This window comes from Chelonoidis abingdonii, chromosome 2 (genome assembly GCF_003597395.2).
Source record: "Chelonoidis abingdonii isolate Lonesome George chromosome 2, CheloAbing_2.0, whole genome shotgun sequence".
Lineage (NCBI taxonomy): Eukaryota > Metazoa > Chordata > Testudines > Testudinidae > Chelonoidis > Chelonoidis abingdonii.
The window spans coordinates 290910212-290927012 of record NC_133770.1 but is presented as its reverse complement, the minus strand read 5'-3'; the positions used below and the strand labels follow the sequence as shown (position 1 = coordinate 290927012).

The 16801-nt window shown below is 47.1% G+C and overlaps 2 protein-coding genes across 2 annotated transcripts in view; both read left to right on the top strand.

The window, feature by feature from the left end:
- The window catches only part of COL22A1 (collagen type XXII alpha 1 chain), a 346712-nt gene extending 344070 nt beyond the window's left edge, over positions 1-2642 (top strand). The window contains 2 exon segments of the mRNA XM_075062036.1: positions 1258-1335; positions 2012-2642. Coding sequence (XP_074918137.1) covers positions 1258-1335; positions 2012-2199 — 266 coding nt within the window. The 3' untranslated portion in view covers positions 2200-2642.
- A 13021-nt stretch (positions 2643-15663) lies between these two features.
- Positions 15664-16601, top strand: LOC116818961 (uncharacterized). Its single transcript, XM_032770253.1, has one exon. The coding sequence runs from the start codon at positions 15746-15748 to the stop codon at positions 16544-16546; it is 801 nt and encodes a 266-aa protein (XP_032626144.1). The 5' UTR covers positions 15664-15745; the 3' UTR covers positions 16547-16601.
- Positions 16602-16801: the final 200 nt, after the last annotated feature.

Genomic DNA, 16801 nt, shown 5'->3' with positions numbered 1-16801 from the left:
GCAGACTCGCTGTGGGAAGTGCACGGATGGGCATATGCTGAATGCTCCAAGGTCAGACCCAGGAAGGTGAAGCCATGTGAGCTTCTTTCCCTGAAGGCAGTCTGCTCCCAGGGAGAGAAGGCTCCCCAAAGTCCTGACTGGCTTTGTGGGGAGCAGTTCCAGAGCATCGACCGGGGACTCCGTGACACTGCTTTGTTCTGCTGATTTTAAAAACAGACTTTTTTCATTTTTCAGTATTGGCAGTGGACTGTTTGTATCAACATTTTGCTTCGTTTCACAAACAGTGACTCAGAAATGTTCGGCATAAAGTATGTCTCGAGAATTTGGACAGAGCTCTCCCTCGTTTCAGTATCCCAGCAAGGTGTCATGCTATTGCTTTGGGATGACTCTGCATTGCTCAGAACAACGAAATGGCAGCAGGTCCAGAGCAGCCGTTAGGTCAGATAAACAATGACTGGAGCCTGCCAGGGTCGCTCTGGACCCCACTGTGACCCTCATCTCGCCAAACACTTAAGAGCATGAGTAACGTTAACCTTTGTAGTAGTCTCATTGCTGTCAGTGGGACAATCCCCATGCTTAAAATGAAGTGTGTACTTAAGTGTGCTTTGCTGGAGCAGGGCCTGAACACACTGCAGAATCAGGCCCTGCATGTGTAGGCTGGGATGTAAACATCATGTTATTGTGACGTGAGCAATTTGCACCGCAGGCCGCACTTTTGTAAAAGTGGCCACCCCCATAGGGCTGCTTTGTGCCTTTTAGGCCTGATGCACGGGGGAAGGAGACCGTTGGCATGGTTCAGCCCGCTCATCCCTTGCAGCTGGCCTGCTTTACGGCCCGGCTAGATGATGAGCTGGGGACCATTGCCCTGCCTTTCCACCTCTCTGCCTCACCTCATCTCAGGCAATGGGGCCCCCAAGAGCACTTGTCAGGAGCAGACTCTGGTCTGCCCAAGCAGAGCGGTGGTGAATGTGGCTGAGCTTTGCACAGGGCCTTCGAAGAATGCGGGAGAGGCTCCTGGAGCTCTCCGGCCAGTCACAGTCTGAGCTGGCTAGGCGCTTATCCCAGCAGATACCATATATCAGCTAGGAACAGGGGGCGAAGGTGTTTCCACAGCAACAGCATTTTGCACAGTGTCTCTAACAGTAATATGTATTTGTATTACAGTGGGGCCTCATGCCTCCAATCAGGATTGGTGCCCCCTTGTGGCATCTTATGCTTGTGTGGCTCACACTAACCCGTTTGGATTTTATCCTCCAGGTGAAAGAGGTGTGAAGGGTGAGAGAGGAGATCCTGGTGTTGGTCAGAGGGGTGAAATTGGTCCTCCAGGAATTCCAGGTGGGTTGTTTATTAATACTGCCAGGAGCATTGTGCCTCCTGGAATAGGCTAATTGCCAACACTCCCAAACTTAGTGACACCAGGAGTGGTGTTGCCAACATGCCAGCAGCCGGAGTGTCATACCTCCTTTGCAGATACTTGTATTGATCTTTTTCTAGCTGAACCAAACCCACAGATCCAAGCAGCCTCAGACACAGGGAAAGCCCCGAGTCAAACATTGTGGTTCAAGCGCACAACCGTGACACGCTGTCATTGTTGATAAGTCAACAGCATTTGCTAGTCATCATACCATTGATTGATCCGACCTTCTCTTCACCCTGCAGCTGCAGGGAGAAGGCAGCATGGACTGTGTTTTATGACTCCATCTGCCACATTTGGCAGCCAGGCCCCACATTGTCCTCCCTTTGTTACAGCAGCTGTGTCCTAAGGTGTGTCTGCTTCTGGTACTGCCAGGCTGGGAAATGTTCAGGGAAAGAAGTGAGCATTTTGCTATGAGCGACATGTGAGGAAGTGCCTCAGACTGGGCATGACCCAGAGAGATGGGGCTGAGCCAAACACCTCCGCACTTGGCAGAAGTTCACCTCCAGATCCCAGCGTGGCTGCCAGGCACCTCTTGTGTGGTGTGGCCTTGCTGAGTCATCACCTGGGAATAACAATCCTTTGTTTTCATTCCAGGCCTCCCAGGGGAACCTGGCTATGGCAAAGATGGGATGCCAGGAGCACCAGGCCCACAAGGGGAAGCTGGGGTGCCAGGCCTCATGGGCCCACAAGGACCTCCAGGAGCCAGTGGACAGTGCGATCCCTCTCAGTGTGCTTACTATGCAAGTCTGGCTGCCCGGCCCGGCAATGTCAAAGGGCCTTAGCCAGCCCTGGGGACTCTCCCCAGACTGGTTTCCGAAACTTGAATTCAACAAGCCTACCAGGAGCTCTTGGATTGTTCCCTAGCTGCATTTCTTTATCGGAGGTCTTTGAGATGATCAAAGCCAACAAATGCTGCCGGTCGGTCAGATTATTATTAATTATTATTTTTATTATTTTGTTGATGTGAGAAATGTGTTTGGTTTTGTTCTCTTTAAAATCAGGGCATATTAAAACATTAAAAATACATTGTTACATATAATATTGAGAGCTAGCATAGCCATTGTTGTTTATACAGAACCCACGCGAGTGCTGAAACCTCTGCTCAGCTGGGTGAGTTCTTTTCCAGACTTCATTCCCAAGTTCTAATATGACAATATCAGTGCACTATGCGGTGCATGCTCGTGACTGTGAGAAACAAGCCTACAGGAGGGGCAAGCTGCTGAAAAACATTGGGGGGAAAATGGCACGGGGAGGCTGACAAAGAGCTAGTCTCCAGTGCATTCAGCTCACAATGGACAATCTGTTAACAGACAACAAGCGCTGGATTGCCCAGAAATACATGTAGTGTTCTCCTTGCTCAGAAAGGACACAAACGTTAATCATAAATAGCCACTTGATAGGCTTTTCTGGGCATGAGCAAGGCTCTGAAAATAAGGTAAGGGAGAGCTGATGACATGAAGAGAGATTCTGTTTCCAGTATAATTGCTCTCCCCATGCCCTATACGTGTTCTTTAGTTCCACTCCAAAAGGCAAAGATTTTATTCCTGATAACTGGGGCCTGTGCTCATACTGTCAAGAAGATGCCTCTGCAAACAGCCAGCAAATTTGTGCTCCTTGACTTCCTGAGCTAGCAGAGTTCTATTCCTGCTCTGCAGTGAGGGCATGAACAACATCCATTAAAGTTAACATAGTGAACCTCCAGGTATTGGCTGGTATTATGGTTTGTAGAAGGTTGGACTAGGTGATTATCTTGGTCCCTTCTGGCCAGAAGATGTAGTATGATTTGCAGGCCACCATATCTGGTGATTCACAGGGACACAGGCCAAGCAGGGTAGGCTTGTGGAAGGGGAAGTAAACTGGAGTGCCGTCTTCAGTAGCATGGCCAACACAACGAAGCATTTGGAGAATCAATGAATTAAAGGAAATTCTATGTGCGAAGAGGTAAATAACACCTGCCTCCCTGAACTAGCTCCTAAAACAATGGGGTCACCTGACTGCAGAAATCAATGTACATCTAGACAGGGAGAGCAAAGAATTGGATAGGCCAGGCTGGGTTTTGAGAAGATAATTGCTTCTTCAATAGGTCCTTCTTCGTTCTAAACCCCTGCACACGCAGACACACACAGGACAGATTTTCAAATGTGATCAGCACCAGCTGGCCAGATTTTTAGAAAAACTCTGCTCCTGTGAAGGCACTTGAATGAAGTTCCCAGAGCACTCAGTACATAGCCACTCACATTGTTTTCTATAAGGGTGGGACATTCTCCAGTGCCCTCAACGGTTGCTGTTGAATGCTGAGCTCTTCTGAAAATCTGGGCAGGTTTTTTTGATGCCTAAATGAGAGTTCTCTTTAAAAATCCATTCCTAGCATACACATTCACCTAACAGCGTGTGCTTCCAAGTTATTTAAACTGAACAGACGTCAGAAGCTGGGGGCATGAATCCATAACAGACATATAGCCAGTGTGCACTGTACAGACATAACTATTTTGACACATTGGTTCCCTTCCCCAGCCACCAGGCATGTCATATGTTGGTCATTAATCATGAAACAAAAATAACAGATTAAGTACCATGGTAAAAACCTTTCCTCTGTAGATTGCAAGTGTGTCACCCTGGTGCAAATAACCCATGGCTGTCCTTTTTGCTTTATAAAGACTAGTAAAAGTGAAAATATTATGCAGCAAAGGGTTTGTTGCTTACAAGTAACTCAGGAGAGCATATCTATTGATGTACTTCTTCCCTGGCCAGTCCTCTGTAGTTCTGTTAGTTTATTGTCTATATTTCAACATCAAACAGGCATGTTGGTCACGGTATTTAACAGCACCATGCTCCCAGGCCAGGCTAGGATACAATTCACCTACTCCAGTGGGAACACATCACACCCAAGAAAGCACTTGGTAGCACGAGATGTCATTTCTGATAGACATCATGGGAGCAGCCAGGTTTCACAGAAGTCAGGCATGTTAACTGGGCCATGCTAATGTGACATTTCACTGCTGTCACCACTGTAACTCAGACGCTCTGTAAATCATACCTAGTGATGTACAAACATACATGCTGTACGTGGCTGACAACCAGGCAGCACTGGTTTCACATAGAATCCTGTACTCTGGGTTAGTGGGAAATATATAAAAAGGTTCTTGTTTAACAAGATTCAGGCCATTTTCTCTCCATGAGACTATGCAGTGGAATCTAATTCTGAGGGCAGTTGGAGCTCAGGAAGAGTGACTGCTTGAGCTGGGGAAAGATTTTTTACTTTTCTTGTGGCCTCTTGGTCCTGGAAATTTGCATGCACTTTTGCCAAGAGGCTGCTGTTCTTCAAATGAGAGGCACATCTGCATCTTTCATGGCGATTAGAAGAATTGGATGGCCCACACACAGACCTGAAATGATCAATTGCCCTCTGCAAAGAGCACTTAAGTAAAAAAAATAATAAAGCATGACCCAAATCCCTTAGTACCTGGGCCTTACCTAGCTATCAGATTTTAAGCTAGATTCCTACTGATTCCAGTCAGAGCCCTGTACATCTAACATTGCAGAGGAGCAGTACTTTTGGCTTCTTTTCTGTTCCTATCATCACTTGCTACAGCTCCAAAAACTCCCTTACATACATTGCTCAGTTTCAGCTGTCTACTAGTGCTCTCCTAGCTCTGTCTCTCTCGCCGACAGAAGTTGGTCCAATAAAAGATACATTACCTCACCCTCCTTGTGTCTCTAATATCCTGGGACAGACATGGCTCCAACAACCCTGCATTTTATTACTCAGTCATTTGAATATAGTTTGCCCAACATCATAGTGTCAGTCCACACTAGAGAGTGACTAAAACCTGGCCTCAATTCCAAAATGACAGGGTGGCTTTCAAGAAAAGGGAAACCATGTAAAATATCTGTTTGCTTCTTATGTAGGGACATCTTATTAATTCTGCTAAGGGACGAGGGAAAGGATGCAAAGCATTAATGGCACCCTGTGAACTAGCACTTCACTTCTCAGCAAAACCAGCCTTTTTTTCCCCCTCCAGGAATAAAGCTCATGATTTAGAAATGATGAAAGCCAGTCGAGATGGCTGGCCAAGTCGGGTCACCCTTCCTACATCTGTAGACACAACTTCAGTTCCTTGGAGCTATGGCCAGATGCCACGGAGAGAAAAGCCTGAATAGAGAAGGTAAAAGTTCCAGCCTAAACTCTTTACGCAAAATCCTGGCTCCTTTGAAGTCAATGAAAGTTTTGCAATTGGCTTCAGTGAGTTCAGGATTTCACCCTTAGTGGCTGTTAGTTAAAATGCCTCTTGCAATCAACATGTTTCTCTCCTTTAAAGGCAGTCCCTCAAACTGCTAGACTCGTTCTGAGAGCGGCCGTTTCTTATTCCAGCAGCATGCCAAAAACAGCCTCTTTGAAACAAATTCGACTTACCGTAAGCACAGCTGAGTCCATGCGCTATGAGAGCAGACTATGTGCGCAGCTTGGTTTGGAAGTAAGAGCAGTTTGCTTGAAGGATTGGACGGGGACATACATACCCAGACATGGCTCTGTGGGCATCAGTGTCCAAGGAGAAGATGAGATTGGTGCCACAGCCAAATTGCTCCCTTCCTCCCCACCTCCCCCTGGCGTTTCCTAATTATTTCTGTTCCGTCAGCTGCAGTGAGCACCTTTAGTTCCCACCCACGTCCCAGGACCCTTGACAGTGCCAGTGCCCCAGAAAAGGCTCCGCTGTGGCTGTAGTAAGGATTCTGGCAAATCCTAGGTCAGAAGCTGCCCATTGCGCATCTAAGGAAGAACAGGGACACTGCACTGGAGTGACGGAGCTCAGATCCAACCTGCGCCGAGTGACTGGAGGCACCTCAGTATTACTCCAGCATCCCTTAGCTAGGGGGCTCCAGGTGGTTGCCTGTTTGGCCTGCACATTACGCTGCCCTGGTGGAAGACACCTAGAGGAAGTCCTAAAACTGAAGCTCTGCCAGCGTCTGGTTTTCAGATCAGTGGAATGTGGCTTATAAATCTTGACCGGGTCCTAATAAGCATCCATGTGCTGGGTACTAAGGCACTCAGAGTGCAAGGAGAGTCCCTGCGGGTTTCTTTCTCATTCTGGTCCCCTGCTCCCACCCTAAGATGGCTTTGCAGCTGCTCAGTTCCATTTTCAGAGCTTTCTGTCAAGCCGACTTCCTACTTGCTGGTCACTGAAAGGCATTTACACAGCACAGGAGCCTGTCTCCAGTAACCCAAGTAGAAGAAAAGTACCATAGACAGGGAGCTTCGGCCCAGGACTGGAACTAGGAGTCCTGGTTCTGCCACAGACTCACAGAGGGCCCAATCCAGTGCTCAGTGAGGTCAATGGGAGCCTGTCCGTTAACACCGGTCACCATAGGAGCAGGCCTAGGTTGAAAATGGTTAGTTAAAAGTAGACACCTAAAGCCACATTGGGGCATCTAAATAATTGATTCCTTGAGGTGCTGCCTGCCCCTAGCGCCCCTGGGGAGAGCGCTTAGGCCTCAGTTCTGCTAAAACCTATGCCTGTGCTTTTCTTGAAGTCCATCAAGCTGCTCAAAGTGCTTAAAGTTAAGCAAGTGCATAGGCGTTTGCAGAACCAGCAACTAATTTAGGTGCCAAACTTTATGCACCCAGCTCTGACATTTCTTGCCTTTACCTCCCTGTGCCTCAGCGTCTCTAGCTCTAAACTAGGAACGGTGATACGCTCCTCAGAAACGTGTGCTGCGACCTAGCAACACCACACTCTAGCAGTGTGCCAGGTTTTTACACCGTCTGCACAGCAGGCTGATGTTTATACTCAGGAGCGCTCATTTTTCCCCCCAATGCAGTTCAGCATTACAGAAGGGAGGCTGGAGGGCTATGCTGTTTAAATAGGGTTGGGGACACAGACAATATTTTATTTATCTATTAAAAGAGGTGCTAAGCACTTGTGCATTTTATGGCATCAGTGCTTTTTTAAATTGTATATAAATTATTGTGTTCGTAATAAAGAGGCTATTATTCCAAACATTTTTTTTTTGCCTATATAATGAAAACCTCAGAATCATCTGGATGAAATAAACGTGTTTGTTAAATTATTTAAGGGATTTTTATTTGCGGGTTAAGCTGTTCAGCCTGAATTAGTTTTTCACTGACGCTTTAGTCGTTGTTCAATTATTTTCTCTTCCTGACGTTTGTGAATGGTTCTTTTCAGTTCAGTCTCATGGTACTATTTTACGGAGCTTATTTTTTCCCCCTTGTTGTTAATGTGGGATTATTAAACTATTTAAAGTTGATCAGCTGTTCTGCTTGTTTATTTGGAAACAAACCCCCCAGAGAAGAGTAAACTGAATTATTTTGCGTTTTCCAATGCTACAGTGTGTGCTGCAGCAGGGTCTAACTCGGATCCATAGGCCGAGCACAAGACCAGATGGGAGACACCCCTAGCTGTAAAACTATCAGCTTTGGTAGACAGGAAGGATGGTGCAGTGGGCAAAGTGCTAGCCTGGGACTCAGAAGACTTGGATTCAATTCTCTGTGCTGCTACAGACTTCCTCTGGCATGTCACTTGGTCTCTGTGCTTCAGTTCTCATGGGGATGATGAATACACTGAAGATTATATCTTCTTTGATTTTTTTTAGACAAAGAGAATCCAGTAGATCTAATTTATCTGGATTTCAGAAAGGCATTTGATACAGTTCCACATGGGAAATGTTAGTTAAATTGGAGAAGATGGGGATTAATATGAGAATTGAAAGGTGAATAATATAGTGCCTCAGGGATCAGTCTTGGGATTAATCTTATTTAATATTTTTGTTACTGACCTTGGCACAAAAAGTGGGCATATGCTAATAAAATTTTCAGATGACACAAAGTCGGGAGGTATTGTCAATATGGAGGAGGACCGGAATATTGTACAAGAAGATCTAGGTGATCTTGTAAACTGGAGTAATAGCAATGGGAGGAAATTTAATAGTGCAAAGTGCAAGGTCATGCACTTAGGGACTAACAACAAGAATTTTTGCTATAAACTGAGGGCATGTCATTTGGAAACAACAGAGGAGGAGAAAGACCTGGGTTTATTGGGTGATCACAGAATGAGTATGAGCCACCAATGTGGTGCGGCCATGAAAAAGACCAATGCAGTTCTAGGATACATCAGACGAGATATTTCCAGCAGAAATAGGGAGTGTTAATACCATTATATAAGGCACTGGTAAGACCTTGTGTGGAATATTGTGTGCAGTTCTGGTCTCCCATGCTAAAGAAAGATGAATTCAAACTAGAACAGTTTCAGAGAAGGGCTGCTAGGGTGAGCACCAGGATGGAGAATCTACCTTATGACAGGAGACTCAAAGAGCTTGGCTTGTTTAGCCTAACCGAAAGAAGGCTGAGTGTAGATAATTTTGCTCTTTATAAATACATCAGTGTGATAAATACCTGGGAGGGAGAGGAGTTATTTAAGTTAAGCACCAATGTGGCCACAAGAAGAAATAGATACAAACTGCCCATCAACAAGTTTAGGCTTGAAATTAGATGAAAGTGTCTAGCCACTGGAGGAGTGAAGTTCTAGAACAGCCTTGCAAGGGGAGCAGTGGGTGCAAAAAACCTAACTTGCTTCCAGACTAAGCTTGATAAGTTTATGGAGGTGATCACAGAGTCAGAGAATATCAGGGTTGGAAGGGAGCTCAGGAGGTCATCTAGTCCAACCCCCTGCTCAAAGCAGGACCAATCCCCAACTAAATCTATGAGACTGCCTACAATGGCATGTAGCCATCTGTAACTGCTAGCAGCAAGTATATCCAATGGCCAGTAATGGGATGCTAGCTGGGGAGAGCTCTGAGTTCCTACAGAGAATTCTTTTCCACCTGTCTGGCTGATGGGTCTCACTCACATGCTCACCCACACGAGGCTCCAAATGTCTAACTGATCACCATATTTTGAGTCGGGAAGGACTTTTCTCCTGGGTCAGATTGGCAGAAACCCTGAGGTTGTTGTTTTTGCCTTGGGGCCTGGGTCATTTAAAGGTTTAAATTTGCATAAATGATGGAGGGGTCTTAGTAATTTGAAGTCTTTAAATGATGATTTGAGGACTTCAGTAACTCAGCCAGAGGTTTGGGGTTTGTTATAGGAGTGGGTGGGCGAGGTTCTCTGGCCTGCAATGTGCAGGAGGTCAGAATAGATGGTCACGATGTTCCCTTCTGGCCTTATAGTCTATGCGTCTCTGAGGTATTCAGATATGAAGGTAACAGGGAAAGCCATATCAGCACCTAAGATAAATAGGGATCAGGTCATGACATGCCTAGTGGAGCCATACTGCCCCCTATTGTCAGGTTTGTTATGACCAGAGATGCTGAAACAGCTCCCTAACTTGGAGCATAACCTGAGTTATGCAGTGACATCCAGCATTAGTACCAATGGCAAATCATTCACAGATCTTCTCATCCAATTTAAAGTGAGGTTCTGCGCTAAAAGTGAAAACGGTGTTTTCTTAACAGAGCTGCTATGTGTGTGTTTTCAGAGGTGCTTAGGATGAAATTCACTTCTTTGCAGGGGGCCATGTCAGAAAAAAGTCTTCTTGCCAGCAAGTTAAAAAAGTATGGATTGGATGGACTACGGAGTGAATAGAAAGATGGCTAAATTGTCAGGCTCAATAGGTAGTGATCAATGGCTCGATGTCTGTTTGGCAGCCAGTCTCAAGCAGAGTGCCCCAGGGGTCGGTCCTGGGGCTGGTTTTGTTTTCCAACTCCTTTATTCAATTGCTTCTGGATGATGGATGATTGACCCCCGCAAGTTCACAGTGACATAGCTGGAGGGGTGGTAGATACTCCGGAGTAGGATGGCCAGGCTGCTAGACAAATTGAAGGATTGGGCCAAAAGAACTGATGAGGTCAAGAGACAAGTGCAGAGTCCGCATAGGGAAAAAATCATGCAGTGCTCAGCTGGGGTATCGACTGACTAGCAGCCAGTTCGCGAAACGGAACCTGTGGATTAACAGTGGCGAGAAGCTGGAATAGTCGCAGTGCTGCCTGCGCCAAGAAGCTAGTGGCATATTTGGGCTGCATAGTAGGGCATTTTGCCACAGATTGGGCGAGTTGATTTCCCCCTATTCAGCACTGGTGAGGCACACCTGGAGGTTGTGCCAGTTTTGGCCCACACTCACAGAACAGAGTTGGGCACTAAATGTGAGGGAAGTTCCAGTGAGAGCACAAATGATCAGGGTGGGGCACATGACTTTATGAGAGAGGCGAAGGAATTGGGCTTATTTGTCGTAAGAGAAGCGAGGGAGAGTTATAGCAGCTTCACTACTCCGAAGGAGGGTTATAAAGGTGGAGCTCGCTGTTCTCAGTGGTGGCGATGACAGACAAGAGCAAATGTCCAGTTGCAGTGGGGGGTTCGAGTGGTATAGAAAAACTATTTCACTAGTCGGGTGGTGAAGCATGGAATGGTGTACCTGAATTGGTGGATTCCATCTGAGGTATTTAAGGCTGGTTGACAAAGTCCTGGCTAGGATGATTTGGTGTGTTGGTCCCTGCTTGAGCAGGGGTGACTAGATGACTCTCTGACCTCTGTTCCAACCAAATCTTCTGTGATTCTGTGAATCAGGGTTTATGGTCCTAAGTGAGTGCTAGACCTTTGGCTGGGTTACCCGACAAGCAGAGTGCATTCATCCTTTAGCGATGTATATACATTTAGTGCTTAGCCTGAGACAACAGTTAGAAAGACAGGCTTCATCCATCCTCTTGTGCATCACCCACGAAATTGTGTGCCAAACGTCTGCTTGTTGCACCCTCTTACACGGTCATTGAAGCGTGTGGAGCATATGATGACATTAACAAAAGTGCATGAAACAAGAAGAGTGCAAGACCTGAGGGCACTTAAACGCCTGAAAGACTGATTATTCTTCTCATAACACCACTAGGGCCATCATATAGGCAGAGGTTAACACAAACAGGAAGTATTGTTTCACACAGTAGGGGGATGGGGAGGTGAGTCACCTTGAACTCCTTGTCAGAGGAATTAGTGAAGGCCAGACTAATGGGTGCAAAAAGAACTAGAATAAGTCTGAGGATGAGGTCCATCAGTGGCTATTAGCCAGGACGGGCGGATAGTGTCCCTAGCCTTTGTTGCCGAAGTGGGAGGACAGGGATGGTCACTTGATGGTAACCTTCGATCATTCCTCGGAGCACCAGCATTGTCACTGTGAAGACAGGAACGGTTCTAGGATGGACCTTTTGTGCTGACCCAGTATGGCCTTCTATGAGGCAAAGCATGGTCTGTTGGTGCAGTAGACCCCTAGGCCAGATGGGGCTTCCTGATTTTCAAACTGGAATAGTCAATGAAGCCTAGGCAGTGTATCAGGCAATGGATCCCCTATCTTTGAGAGGAGGCTACAGCATGGCTTGCTTAACCTTATGAAATGAGGCCGAGAGAATGGACTGCTGTCTTATACATCCAGTGGAGTCACCAGCAGGGGAACAGAAGAGGCTTTCTAAGCTAAAAGCCAGTTGCCAAAGAACAAATGGGTATAAACTAGTCATGAGATTTCAGATGGAAATTAGAAGTTTCTAACCATCAGAGGAGTGAAGCACGAACAGTCTCCAATAGAGTAGTGGGGGCAATTTAATGAGTTTCAAGTAGAACTTGATAGTTTTGAAAAAGATTTATAGAAGTCCGTCCCTGTTAGACAGGGATGGACTCGATGTGCAGAAGTCCCTGCCAGGCTCTGCCTACTTTCCTAATACAGACCTTGCAGTGTGATAAATTCCTCTCTACCTTGGTGGGTCCTGCACTTATGCGATTTGCTCGCCTCACGGTTCACCCTGTGGTTCAGAACAGCTCGATACCTTCCCCTCTGGTAGAAGCACAGTCCAGGTCAATTCTTCCTGTGTTTGATCAGGAGTGGGAGGTCTGGGGGGAACGGCCCACCTCTCTCCAGTTCAAGCCCAGGGCCCTGTGGACTACAGCTGTCTAGAGTGCCTTCTGGTACAGTTGTGCGACAGCTACAACCCCTGGGCTACTTCCCATGGCCTGCCACCCTTTTTGTCCTCCCGACCGGACCTTCCTCTGATGTCTGTAACGCTTGTACTCTCAGTCCTCAGCGCATGCCTACTCACTCTTGGCTTCTTGCACACCTCTTGCTCCGTTCCTCTCCTCTGGCTCCCTGCCTCCCTTTGGCCTGACTGGAGTGAGCCTTTTTAGCATCAGAGAGCCTTATTAGAGTCAGGTGTGTAAACAGCCTCATCTGACTCTTAGCAGGTTAATTGAGCAGTGTTCCCATTAGCCTGGAGCGCCCTGCTCTGGTCACTCAGGGAACAGAACTGCTTATCCAGTGGCATATTCTCCCTTTCTTGTTCCAACGGCCTGGGTCTATCACACAACGAGAGCCCAAAGTCAATCTCATGGTTAAGTGGGTGTTAGGACACGTGTCTGAAGGTGATTGTGCCCAGACATACAAACAAAAATTGTATCAGTGTTGCTTAGATATTTGTGAATACTATTGAAGGAACCAGATTCTGAGGACACAGATCCATATTAAGGTACGTCTACACTACGGATTATTCCGTTTTACATAACCGGTTTTATAAACAGATTGTATAAAGTCGAGTGCACCGGCCACACTAAGCACATTAATTCGGCGGTGTGCGTCCATGGTCGAGGCTAGCGTCGATTTCCGGAGCGTGCACTGTGGTAGCTATTCTGTAGCTTCCCATAGTTCTGCAGTCTCCCCTGCCCTTAGATTCTGGTTGAGACCCAGTGGCTGTGGGGCAAAAATCTTGTCACGGTGGTTCTGGGTAATGTCGTCAGTGATTCCTTCTCGGAAAGCAACAGCAGACAATCATTTCGCGCCCTTTTTCCTGGATGCCCTGGCAGATGCCTAGCCAAGCAACCATGGAGGCTGTTCAGTTTTTTTTTTTTACAAGTCACCATATGTGTACTGGATGCCGCGGACAGAGGCCTATCCAGCGTACCCACAGCGCATTCATTTGCTTTGCATGATAGCAGAGATGGTTATCGTTGTTCTGTACCACTCTGCCAGCGTAAATTGGTAATGAGACAATGGTTATCTGTCTCTGCACTGTCTGCTGCTATCATGGGTGCCCCTGGCTGGATTGGCCAGGGGCACAAAAGCAAACTGGGAATGACTCCCGAGTCAATCCCCTTTATGGTTTCTAAAAATAGAGTCAGTCCTGCCTAGAACATGGGGCAAGTGTACTAGAGAACCAGTGTCATGAGAGCACAGCTGCTCTGCGTTGATCCGCAGAAATGATGAGCTACATGCCATTCACGGGGCTGCCCCTGCACAACCCCATCTTTGCTTCCTCCTCCCCAACCTTCCTGGCTACCGTGGCAGTGTTCCCCATTTGTGTCATGAAGTAATAAAGATGCAGGCTAGAACAGTGACTTGTTAGTGAGATAAATGAGGGGAGGCAACTCCCGGGGCTATGACAGTCCAGCAGGACATTAAGGGGTGTGGAGAGACGAGCCCAGCATCCACTGCTTGATAGTCGCAGTATGGAATCTTTTCTTTACACATGAAAGGGAGGGGCTGATTGAAGCTCAGCCCCCAGTGCTATGATGAAGATGGTACCAGCAGTTCTGTCCTCTACCGGAATGACCAGGAAGCGTTCTATTTTTACCCAGGTGCCCCCCGGGCGGCCTCACCTCAGGCCAGCCAGGGTATTCAGCAGTTATCAAGCTAGGAGCACTCAATGGGTTGATAAGGACCATTACCAGTCCTACTACACCATCTGCACCAGGGAGGAGGAAGCAAATACTGCACTTCACTGCTGCAGCATCGCATCTACCAGCAGCATTCAGTAGACATAGGGTGACATTGGAAAGAGTCAAGAAACGATTTCTTTTCCTTTTCTTTCACGTGGTGGCGGGGAGTAAATTGAGGAGCTATTCCCTGAACCACGCCGGATATGTGTTGAACCTACAGGCATTGGGAGCTCAGCCAGAATGCAATACTTTTCAGAGACTGCTGTGGACTTGGGATAGCTGGAGTCCTCTGTACCCCCACCCTCTATGAGCGTCCATTTGAGTCTCTGCTTCCCATTACACTGTCACGCGCCTGTGTAGCCTGGAGATTTTTTTTCAAACGCTTTGCTTTTGTCTTCTGTAACGGAGCTCTGATAGAACAGATTCATTTCCCATACATCGATCAGTTCCAGTCTCTCGTACGGTCCATGCAGGAGCTCTTTTGATTTGGACTGTATTGCACCTGTGCTGATCAGAGCTCCACGCTGGCAAACAGGAAATGAAAATCTATTTTGTGGGGCTTTTCCTGTTTACCTGGCCACAGCATCCGAGTTCAGATGCTGTCCAGAGCGGTCCTGGTGCATGGGGTACCGCCCGGAGGCCAATACCGTCGATTTGCGGCCACACTAACCCTAATCCGATATGGTAATGCCGATTTTAGCGCTACTCCTCTCGTTGGGGAGGAGTACAAAACCGATTTAAAGAGCTCTTTATATCGATATAAAGAGCACTGTAGTGTGGACAGGTACAGCGTTAAATCGGTTTAACGCTGCTAAAATCGGTTTAAACCTGTAGTGTAGACCAGGCCTAAGTGCAGAGAAGGCTACACACCTACAGTATTACGATATATACTGTTACACAAGCAGTGCATTTTTGGCAGTGTCATTTCTTCTGAACATCATACTGCAGGATGGCTATGGGCTGAGTGAATAATACAGATGCTTTGCATTTCCGTAGACCCTTCCACCCCCAGATCTCAAATCACTGTACAAACATTAATGAATGCCACCTCCCAAAATGACTGTGCGGTGGGCAACTATTACTGTTCCTCTTACAGATGGGGAAAGTGAGGCAGCAGGCAGCTCAGAGCCTGATCCAGAGCCCAGTGAAGTCAGTGGAACTCTTATTGACTTCAGTGGGCTTTGGTCAGGACCTAGGTTTGTCCTGGAGCATTTGCCTAGTAAAACATACAGCTAGAGGTGATTACAGTGAGAGAGGCTCGGGTGCACAGATCTAGAGTTTCAGTTTTGCTTTCTAAAGTGACACACAAGTTTCCTCGTGACTCACTGAGTTAGATGAACAGTATAAACTCCGAGGAGGCAGTGCCCCTTTTGTGGGCTTGGCTATGTGCACACTACCAGAGCTGTGATCAAAGGGCAGAAATCCAGCTGATTCGGAAGACGTGTTTACTTAATGGATGTCGCTGAGCAACCTGAACCCTCAGTATTTGTGTTGTTAACTTGCCTGGAGAAGAAAGAGCAGTGGAGGCTGAGGTCAGGCTGATAAAGAATCACCGTGGTTGTCTCTGGAGAATGTAACACTCCAGAAAGAATCTTATTTCTCTCTGTTCCCCCAAATCCACTTGTGGTGGAAGAATGAAATCAGCTCGATACTTCAGTTCTCTCAATCCCGGCACCGACCCGCAGTGGAAGTACCTCACAGAGCACGACCCTAAGTTTGAAGGGCATAGAAAACTCAAAATAGAAGGCAAGGAGCTGGTGTCGGTGCCCCTGCGAGTTTTTGGCTTGGAAGGCCTGCAGATCCTGGAGATGAGCCCGGAAAGAGAGAGCTGCCTGAGGTACAGGATGGAGTTGATCCCCCGAGAAATCAGCCACCTGAGGAGCCTAACCCTTCTTTACATGGACTCCAACAACTTGAAGGAGATCCCTGCCGAGATCGGCACCTTGAGCAACTTAGAAAGACTCACCCTCAGTAACAACCGCCTGACCTCTCTGCCACCAGAGATCGGCAGCCTGGAAAAGCTACACAGCCTGCATCTGGCCAACAACAACTTCACGGAACTGCCCGCCCAAGTCTGCCAGCTCAGACACCTCACTTTTTTGGATGTCAGTGATAACCAAATAAGCACCCTCCCTCCCAGCATTCAGCATCTACAGAAGCTGGAGACGTTGCTCCTGCTGTTCAACTCTCTCAAACAGCTGCCGGGGAACATGTGTCTTTTAAGAAACTTGCGCACTCTGTGGCTGGGCTACAATCACTTAAGGGCCCTTCCTGAAAATTTTGGTGAGCTGGTCAACTTGGACTGGGGATATAATTACTGTTCGTGTAATTTTGAGGGAAATCCACTGGTACGTCCACCCCGAGAAGTATGTGGCGGAGGCCCCAGAGAGATCAGGGAGTACTTTGCTTCACCCTATAGAGCATTAGGAGAATAGACACTGAGGGTTATTTGCCACAAAACTGCTGTGAGGGATTTATAGCATACAAACAGAATCAACGTGCAAAATGGGTTTTATATGGAAAAGGCCAGTAGAGTCTCTGTGTAGCTTGATACTGCATCTCTGTTTTAGTGTATGGTAATCTTTATATTCCTATTAAGTATACACACTCCTCAAATTATTTCAGGGGTTATTGAGCTGTTGGTGGTTTGCAGTTGCATCGATGGTTCTGGAAATGTTTTATTGCCAAAA

Bases quoted from the DNA above. Each gene is read 5' to 3' on its own strand.
- LOC116818961 (XM_032770253.1), top strand. From the start codon at position 15,746: ATGAAATCAGCTCGATACTTCAGTTCTCTCAATCCCGGCACCGACCCG.